We start from the raw sequence: 10,512 nt of genomic DNA on the forward strand, positions 1-10,512 counted from the left end.
TGTGTAATCAATTTTAAAACAGCACAAAAATATTTTTTACAGGGCGGTTCAAAGTACAAATATAGGAGGAGACCCATTTTCTTTGCTTTAGAAATTACATGTAAGAATCTAATAACATAAATTTAAAACTAAGCCCATGCGTAGATACATGAAGGAGGGGGGACGTTTAATAACCTTTAACTGAATTAATTAACATACCTCATGTTGTGTGAAAAGGTAGTCATTCTTACTCAGTGTATTTGTTTAGGACTCAAATTCTAAGTGTAGTGGCCCAAAAAAATGTATAGATCTAAGCTGTCTGATATGATAGCTGCTAGAAACATGTGACTATTGAAATTAAAACCCAGTAAAATTTAAAACTCAGCTCCTCATTTGCACTTGCTACATGCACGTGCTCAAAAGCCACACATCACTAGTGGCTACTATATTGGAGGAAAGGACATCTTGCAGAAAGTTCTATTAGACAGCAATCCTTTCTGCTAGTATAGGTTAACAAGGTTAACAAGGATTTCATGTGCATGTGGGGGAAAGTTCAGCCAATTATTCCAAATTAGCATGCACCTGCTCCAAGTTTCTAAATACTTTTATTGTTACACACACACACACAGAGCTGAGTCTTGACCATCATAAATCATCGTATCTTTATATCTTCCATAGTCACTGTTTTAATATTGGTGAAGCAAACTTTGAACCTGCTACTCAAGGGAGATTGTGATGTAATGAATACCTTAAAATAATTTTCACTATTGCACCCACAGACTTTTTCACTGAGGAACATAACATTTTTGAATGCTTGGTACTTTATTTAAACACACATATATACAAGGATGACAAAGGGAAACTCTGCAGAGTTGAACACAGTGGCTGCATGCATTGGGAGGATCGGCAGACTCTAGGTTTACAGGATGAAATTCGGGTTGAAAATAGGTAAAGACCAGAGAGCAAGTTTCATCTCCCATCACCACATAGAAGGGTCTTCCAGCCTGTCAAACACAAGAAGGAAAGCATGTGAGAGAAGCTTCCCAACTTCCTGGGAGGCTTTCAAAAGTGAGACATTCAGTTCTGAACTGAAAGATGATCAGGAACTGTTGAAAAGGCCCCTGTTGGCATTCTAAACAGGAGGTCATGTAGAACATCAGAGCAGAAGACAGCGGCGTAATATACAGAAACCCAGCTGAGTAGCTTTCACTCATGTTCACGGGAGTCTCAGGCAAATCTCAGAGGGAGTATTGAAAAGGCGCTGTATTTATCAAAGGAACCGAAGAACTCTGCAATATTTCTAAAGATCAAAACTACAGGAATCACACAAAATGGTAACAAGAAAGTTATTGTTACACAACTCTGAATATGCTTCTTTTGTTTTCCTGCAAGGCTTTTTATGTAGTAAGATGCTATTTTTATAAAGAACCCTTTTTAATAAAATAGCTTTCACAGGCAACTTCAAGGCTGTCAACTTTGGCCTCCTCCTAACTGCACATGATTGAGACTGTCCATCAGGGTCCAATTAACTCTATTCCATGCACCAACTGTGAGACTTCAAGCCACAAAACAAACAGTAGCAGCAAGGTTGTTAAGTCTGGATGGTTCTTTTTCTTACGGAAATTACATAAGATCTACCCTAAACTTTTTACCACAATAAGCATCACATGCATGTCAATGAAAGCTTAAGGGCATGTGTTTAGTATTAAAAATAACCTTTATGAATTTCCCACCTGCTTCCCTTGCATTTGCTGTTTAAATCTGGGTTGATACCTCCAGATACAAGAGTACTGGAGTTTTATATCAGTCCAAATTGTTGTTTCCTTCAGAGAAAACAAACCTGACAACTCTAGACCTGTACCTTGGCCCTCGCTGGCCATTTCACAACAGAGGGATGGTGGGAGGGAAAGTATGTGGCTCAGCAGGTCACCCCTCTTGTTCTCTGGGGAGAACCCCAAGGAAGAGTGATACGCCAGTCATGCTCACTGAGTAAGTGTTCTAGTGACCTCTTCTGGGGAACCTGGTTCTTGACATTGTCAAGCTCTGGGTTTAGGCAGACAAGCTCCCACAGAAATGGAGGAACTATGTGCCCTTTGATCTTGCTCAGGGCAGAGGCAGGAGGGATAGGACAGAAGAGCCAGGAAGTTATGAAAATGGAGGAGGGTCGGGCTGCTTTCCAGCAGCACTCATTGCTCATTGTCCACAGTGTTTCGAAAACACCAACTGTTGGTAGGCACCTCTTCCCAAGACTAGGCCACACTCTCAGAAAGCCTCCAAGGTCACAGATAAGTCCCTAATAATATTATGTCCTTAACATTCATTCCATGAATGCAATAAATTATTATGTGATATTGAGCTTAAAATATGTCAAAAAGTAAACAATAGCTGCCTCCCATGTGCCCCTCCCCCCCCCCGCCCCGCCACCAAGATTTATCTACAGCTTCATGTAAAATGAGGAAGATTAGAGCAAGACCCATGAGTGACATATGCAGGACATCTAGACACTCCACATACCATATGAAAACTAAAGATTATCCCAGCCAAAGATGGACTATTGGTCATTTCAATATAGAGATGGGGACTTACTCTATGTTCTCTCAATTCTAACCCAGTTAGAAATTCTATATAGAGTCTTTTCTAAGGTAAAAGTCACTTATGTTAAAAATTTTCAAAGAAGCACCAAATAATCTGGGGTAGAAAATGATACCCCACAGAAGTTTAGAGATTTGCAAATTATTACGTGAAAACAAAGGTCCTCACTGCCCTGTGACCCATCTCCATTTCTGCCCAAATACTACCTGGTCTGGAAGACCCATTCCAATGCCTCCCCCCACCCCAGCCCAGGCAGCCCTCTGGGATTTCCCTCTCCTGTGCCATCTTGAGCTCTGCAACAATGCCTTTCATACCTAGTTCTGGGAACATTTTCTGTGCTTTCTCTCATCAAGAGGTCTGAAATCAGTGTCTCAGGGCTAGATCGTTTTCCATACCTAAAAAAAAAAAGGAAAAGAAAAAGAAAAAGTCCTTAAAGCAAATTTGAAATATTCATAAAAAGGAAAAATACTTTTTAAAAAAAGGAAGATAGTGTCCCACGTGGTTGATCATCTGTTAACAAGTAATCTAGGTATATGAAACAGACATTATCAGAAGTATTTCTAATTATATGTAATTTTGCTTAGATAATAATTTACCAGAATATTTGAACCAATCAAAATTCCTAGTCAAATTCTTGCCTTTTTATACTACCACAAACAATACATAGATAGACTTTTATAACTAAGTGACAGGAAATAAAAATATATTACAGTATGATTTTAAATGTTTCCATAATTAGTTAATTGGCTATAGTCCTGATGATATACAGCAGTTTAAACCTTAACAAAGAGACCAGATGATATTTCAGAAACAGCCCTGGGAAAAAAAAATCAGCAGACAGAAGTTCTAGACCCACCTGTGTCTTCAAATCTCAGTTTTCTCATTTGTAAAAATAAAATCATAACTCACGCTTAAATTGGAGTCTTTGTGGAAATCCAATGCGAGCCACAATGTTTTGAAAGCGACAGAGTAAAACACAAATGCAAGATATTGCTAATGAAATGCACTCATTCTTACAGAAAACAACAAACCTTGGTCCTGTATTTCCCATATTTTTGGGGGTATCAAAAACTAAAAGCCTTCTCTCATGCTGTGATTTTAATCTGCCCCGTAAATACTAAAGGAATAAAGGAATCTCACAGATCGTGGAAAGACCATGGAATCTTTTTTTTTTTTTTTTTTAAAGACAGAGAGCATGAGAGGGAGGAGGGTCAGAGGGAGAAGCAGACTCCCCGCTGAGCAGGGAGCCCCTGCTCGGGACTTGATCCCGGGACTCCAGGATCATGACCTGAGCCGAAGGCAGTCGCTTAACCAACTGAGCCACCCAGGCGCCCGAAAGACCATGGAATCTTACTGGTCTTTTTTCTCCTAGAGCAGCATATGTGAATGCAAGGGTGGTGTATGCTAATTTCTCCAGGTGAGTGAGTACATAGGTCTTTGCCTGTCTGTCTCTCTCTCTCTCACTGCTAAAGGGTCTGACAAGTCTATACCAAGATATATTTTTCCCTTTCTCAGAAAAGGCCTTGTATACCAGAAGCCATATTGTTCACAAATGAAAAACTAGCCTGGATGGATTGATTAGCTACCAGGTAAAACAGCAAAACAAAGCCGTCAGAGGGTATATCTATCAAGTACAATTAAATCTAAATTTTGGGGGAAGATTTCCTATTATTGCTCCTTTGCTGGGACTTAAGGAAGCAAAAACAAACTGCTCCCCCCCCACCCCCATCATTTGTAAGATTTCCTCAACATTTTCTGGAGTTGTGATATCAAACTATAGACTGCTGCTTATACCTATTTATTCTGTTCATCAGTTGATTTTATTAATCTTAAAACTCTTGAGCAACTTCAATTCATTTATCTTCACCATGCTCCAGTGAATAGAACTGGCTAATATTTTCTCCAATTTACTAATAAAGAACCTAAATCTAGAATAGCAGAATTTGCAGTCCTAAAATGGCACACAGGACAGCAACGTTCATTTTTCTTCCTTCTCTACTTAATTCTGGATTACCCTTCTTCTCTACCATGCTTTAACTGGCAAAGGTAAAGTCTCTAGGGAAAAAATTCTCAAACATGGTTTCAATTAGTATCAGCTGGGAAGCTTTTAAAACCTCTGTAAAGCCCGGGTCCCACCTCCGAGGCTCTGATTTAACTGGTCAGGGGTGAAGCCCACCACTAGTGTATATATATATATATATATATATATATATTAAGATTTTATTTATTTATTTGACAGAGAGAGAGTTAGCGAGAGCAGGAACAGAAGCAGGGGGAGTGGGAGAGGGAGAAGCAGGCTTCCTGCTGAGCAGGGAGCCTGATGCGGGGCTCGATCCCAGGACCCTGAGATCCTGACCTGAGCTGAAGGCAGACACTTAACGACTGAGCCACCCAGGCGCCCCTAGTATATTTTAAAAGCTTCCCAGGTGATTCCTATGTGTGACCAGGATGCAGAAAGACTAATCTAGGGCTGGGTTTCTCAATCTTGGCACTATATATGACATTTGGGGCTGGAAAATTCTTTGTTGTGGGGGGCTGTCCTAGGCATCATAGGATGTTTAGAGTACGAAGTCAGCACGAGCTGAGAACCACTGATTTAGGGAACTGTAAAAGCCACATGTGGTAGATTTGTGCTCTAGAACAAACGATGCAGCTTTCAGAAGCAATGGACCGGGAGCATATAGCTTAAAAACTGAGTAGAAAGAGAGAATGTTATCAGCCTACCATTTGTGCCAAATAAAAACGTATGTTCACAAATGACACCATAATTTTCGGGGCGCCTGGGTGACTCAGTCGTTAAGCGTCTGCCTTCAGCTCAGGTCATGATCCCAGGGTCCTGGGATCGAGCCCCACATCGGGCTCCCTGCTCAGCGGGAAGCCTGCTTCTCCCTCTCCCACTCCCCCTGCTTGTGTTCCCTCTCTCGCTGTGTCTCGGTCAAATAAATAAATAAAATCTTTAAAAAAAAAAACAAACGACACCGTAATTTTCAAAAATACAACCATATGGGGATTGGGTGTGTGAGATGGGAAGGCAATGATACGGAATGGAGACAATGGGTGCAGATGACAAACCTCTGATGGTTTCTAAGAAGGAATTTATGTGAAGATGAGACAGAAAACTCTGGTTTAGAATCAACGCATTCCTACCTAACCTGAATCTCTTCCCATGAAACTCAAGTCCCTTCCCTTTATTTTTTCCTTATCAAAGATGGAGATCACACTGGATGCTGATGGTAGTGACAATGTCCGAGGGAAATCGGTGGGAGTGCTCCGGTTTCATCACCCCTAAAAAGAAAAGCCTTCATAAAATGTTCTTAGATTCATGACCTGTAAAATGGAGATAATTACATTCACTTCAAAGCTTTCAGGTGAAGACAGAATGAAATAATGCCTAGGGAAACATTTTGAAATGCTAAAGCTTTATACAATAGTAAAGCTTTATAGCAATCATCTTTGCAGAAATAAGTTCTACTGTATTATAACTGACAAACTAAATAACCAACAAAGCTTTTCCTAGATAAACTACAAAATTAATATTTTTTATTTGAACAAGTTCTCTTCTCTGATCTATATGATAGCATAAGCAAGTATTTGAAGCATTTAACTTTCTGAGAAGTCTACTAGGATATAAAACATTATTGCTTTTTGCTAATTAAAATGAACCGACTTCAAGGTTCACAAACCAATACTATTTAATTCCGGCATTTTATGTATTTCTGATTCTATGTAAACTGGGACTTTTTCAGAAGTTTTTTAGGATGTCATACCCCTTTTTGATCAAACAGGGAAAAAATTTTATTTAAGAAATATAAATTCTCCCCACTTTGAATCCTTCCCAACTATTCCCTGACTTGTAAATAGTAAAAAGTATGGTAAAAACAAAAATAACACTTTACAAAATATAATTTAGACATGTTAACATTAATGTTTTTAAAGCGCTCACCCTTTTTAACTTATCAAGGTAATGTGATACCAGTAATTAAAATAAGATATTGAATGACTTAGAACTAAGATGAACCAATTTTGGGAACAAATTTTAAATCCTATATTACAGTTAGAATGTGACTTTTTTTTTTTTTGCTTAATATTTGATGTTGAGAGTGAAGACATGACATTTAATTTTAGCTTTCTGAGGATTCAGAATAAAATTTACAATTTCTCAAATTCCATGTAATCCCTGGGTTTATCCCAGCGTGACTAGTTTCTCCTTAACAAAGCACTAAGTGGGCACTTCCTTCTCAAAATTCACCTGCTAGAAGATGGGAAAAGTCTGCATTTTAGATCAACTGTTTTCATGCTAAATCTCTATTAGCATCAGGATTTTTAAGTAAAGGGCTGAGACTGGAAAAAAAAAAAAATCACTGTACAGAAGAAAAGAAACTAGCTCCATTTGTCTTTTCCTAAATACTGTCATTCAGTTTTGCTCTGGGCAGCTTGGAATATCTGGCAGTGTCTTTGGCAACTCAGCTGTTTCCTGGTTGGTGGTGGTGGTTGTAGTTTCTCAACACTCAGCTCATCTCCCTACAGCACTTCCCCCGAGCACTTCTGACCTTTTTTTTGGGGGGGGGGGGTCCTTTCCCATCCAGGTTTCCAAACAGTCCCCCAACTGCTCTAAGAACAAAAAAGAGCAGGGAGTAAGTGGGAGAAGATGGACAGCAACACAGCCTAAGGAGCCTAAATCTGGGGGTCACGATTTTGTAACTATAGTTGCAGAGGGAAAGTGTTCAGTGCCCTACCCAATTATTCACTGAGAACTGAGTATGTGTCTGATACTATGCTGCCCAGGAATACAAGCAAGAACAAAAACTGGTCTCTGTCCTCTGAGATCCCCAGGATCTCCGGTTGTGGGACAGGGCGCTCCGGGAGTTGGTCCCGAGGAGCCCACCCACCTCTGCCTGGTGATGAGGTTGATGTAGTGCCGTAGCGCTGAATAGTATCTGGCCATGTCCTCCGCCGGCGCGTCCTCTCCGGGGTTGTCTGGCTTGGAGGGGTACGCCTCAGCCAGCGCTCCCAGGCACACAAGCAGGGACAGGGCGAGGGTCAGTCCGGAGAGCCCCAGTCGCTTGCTACCCAGCATCTGCGGGCACAGAAGGCGCAGCGGAGAAGAGTGGGAATGGAAAGGACACACGCCTCGAACCTCCCTCCCTTGTCTCCCTCCCCGCCCTCTCCCCACTACCACTCGTGACCCCTCAGTCCGCGCTCAACCCAGTCCCTTAGAGGAAGCGGAGCAGCACTCCGCTTACTAACGGCAACCTCTGCCTTGGCCGGACCCCCCTGTTGCACCCGAAAAGTCCGCGCAAATTCCGTCCAAGTCGCTGGACGCAAGAGTCGCGCGCAACGAGAGGCGCGGGACTGGGGGCCAGAGCCAGCCGGCGCCAGTTTAGATACTTTAAAAACAAATGTAGAAGTTGCTCCCCGTAGGTTAAGGAATTGTCACTTTCCTACCCTTTTCCCCAAACCCCCGTCGGAGGAGAAAAGTTTCTTCTCCAATGCTTGTGGTCTGTCTTGCTGCAAGAGATAGTTAGGGCTGAGATTCCTTCGGGGTGACAATTTGGGAGAGAGAGGAGAGAACTGCTTTCCCGGCAGTAGTCTCAGTTCGGATCCCAAGGATCCGGGAAGGTGATCCCTCACTCAGGGGGAGCTGCCTGGGAAACATCCATCCAGGAAGGGACCCCCGAGGAAACTGCCACCTGCCCAGAGTTGGGGTCGCGTCCCCCTGCAAGTCCTCCCAAAGATAACCCAGAGGGATCGCGCAGCCGGGAGGGTACGGAAGCAGGGCGGAGTTGCAGTTGGAAAGGACCAGAAGCAGCAAGTGGAATTTAGCCTCCAAGATCGGCCACCGCGCGTCGGGTCAGGAGAGGACAGAGCGCGGCGCGCAGGGGTTGGGAAGCCGGGCGCGACCCTCCCGGGGCCCCAGAGCTCCCCCGAGGGTGAGCCGGCGCCGTCCCCCGCTCCCGCCCCAAGCCGAGTGGGTCGTGGCACTCACGGTGGCGGGCGAGCGGGCGGGCGTGGCTGGGCGGCGAGCGCTCTGCAGTCAGGTGCGCCTCTCCGAGGGGTGAGTGCCGGCGGACTGGGTGCGGAGAGCAGGTCGCGACAGGGCTTTTATGGCGCTCCCTCGCCGCGGCAGGAGGGGCCTCGGGCAATCACGTTCGGGTGACTCCCACCCCGCCATTTCCCGCCCCCGACTGGCGGGGGCGGGGGCGGGGGGAGGGGGCTGAAGCCGCAGTCGCTCGAGTGGCGGCTCCTGTGGCCACCCGCACCCCAACTCCTGGACCCCAGGCCCTGCCCCTGGAGGGGGTTCCTGGAGAGGTGCGAGCGTGGCCGAAGCCCGAGTCCCTGACCTCACGCGGCGCCCAACCCGGCTTTCCTTCACACCCCGTCTAGTCCTGCTAGAGATACGAGCAGCCCAGATCTACTGTGTCGCCTGTCACTGAGACCACCAACTCTATGGGCGCCAAGGTAGGGGATACATGAATCCTCTACTTGGTGGAGCATCTCCGGGACCCGCGCGGCAGAAGCGCGGGGCACAAATCCTGAGTAGAGACAACTTGGTGCACAGATCTTCCTGAGCGGAAAACTGGTCCAGGGCGCCTGTCCGAGGTCCCGAGTTTAGTGGCTCCCAAATGGCCCCCTCCTCCACTCAGGGTCTTAGAATGGGCTTCTGTGGCTTCGGTCCCTTTCCCCAGCTTCTTTTTCAAGGGTATCAGCCCACCCCAAGGACTCGCCCAAATGCTAGGAGCCTGGCTCCATCAGGACTGAAAGAGTGTGGCGATTGAAAAGTCCCCAGTAGTGGGACACGGTAAACCCACTTTCTCTCTTTGCTGGGAAAGAGCGGCGTTTCGACCATCTGGACACCCATTAAAGCGCAATCGAAAGAAAAATTCTGACCCAAAGCTACCGGGTAGTTAAATGAACAGGAATTTCTCCTTTATTAGCCCTTGGATAGTTACAAATACTTTGATTAACGTTGATTGAGAATGGGGGTTCTCACTGAAATGAACAGGTTAAAAAAAAAAAAAGATCACCATTAATTGGCACATCACGTTAAACCTGTTGAATGAATATGAAAGATTCAGAAAACCATTTTTTACAGGATCAGGATTTTATATCTTAAATGTTGCCTGAATGAATACTCCTGGAAGTCCAACTCTCTAAATAAAATGGCATGTTAGGAGATTAAAGTGCGAAGGTACAAGCTATTTTAATGTTAAAATCCCAAGTGATTCTGTTAAACTTTCTGTGCTGTTTCCACCGCACTGAATTAAATACCAATTACTGCGTGGCTAGCTCTGTGCTCCCATGTTCTCTCTCATTCTCTCTCTCTCCCTGCCTGTGTGTCTGTGTGTGTGTGTGTGTGTGTGTGTTAGAAATTTTGAAGGCCACATCCCTTTCACTTAGGTGAATGCTTCTCTTTCCATATTGCACAAACATATGACAGGGACACAAATATCAGGGCTCTCAGAGTTGTTCCAGGGTACTTATGTCTGGTAAAGTTAGAACAAAGCACCTTCTCACTTAGAGCTCTTTCTTGATAAGAGGAAAAGCTCCGTCCAGTTTTCAATAAATAATCTTATTTTTAGAGTGTATCATAGATACACATCAGTTATACCTTAGAAGGAGTCACTGAATTTGGGAGAAATCCCTTCTAAGGAGATGCACCATTCTTGAGTAAGGGGAAGGCTGGGGACATTGATTAATTGAGCTTACAATAATGCCACTGGTATCCAAAACTAAGAGCTGATTCTCAGGGTTCAGCATTTAGAGGCTAAAACCTGGAGCCTAGCGCCCGAGGTGTATCCTTACATCCTTATCCCTTCCCTCCAGTGCCAACAGCATCCTCTGGCTTTGGGCTCTGAGTATTCCACCTCTTCTCTCAGGACTTTGCTCCATTAATTGCCTCCTCTCTTTTCTACAGTTTTCTATGCTTACACATATATCTTA

The 10,512-nt window shown here is 44.1% G+C and overlaps 1 protein-coding gene across 1 annotated transcript; it reads right to left on the reverse strand.

The window, feature by feature from the left end:
- Positions 1 to 782: 782 nt before the first annotated feature.
- On the reverse strand, positions 783 to 8,675 carry NPY (neuropeptide Y). Its single transcript, XM_021689735.1, has 4 exons — positions 8,558 to 8,675; positions 7,461 to 7,648; positions 2,886 to 2,966; positions 783 to 983 (listed from the first exon to the last, which is right to left on the reverse strand). The coding sequence occupies exons 2-4, from the start codon at positions 7,646 to 7,648 to the stop codon at positions 959 to 961; spliced, it is 294 nt and encodes a 97-aa protein (XP_021545410.1). The 5' UTR covers positions 8,558 to 8,675; the 3' UTR covers positions 783 to 958.
- Positions 8,676 to 10,512: the final 1,837 nt, after the last annotated feature.

The sequence above is a fragment of the Neomonachus schauinslandi genome, chromosome 12, assembly GCF_002201575.2.
Source record: "Neomonachus schauinslandi chromosome 12, ASM220157v2, whole genome shotgun sequence".
NCBI lineage: Eukaryota > Metazoa > Chordata > Mammalia > Carnivora > Phocidae > Neomonachus > Neomonachus schauinslandi.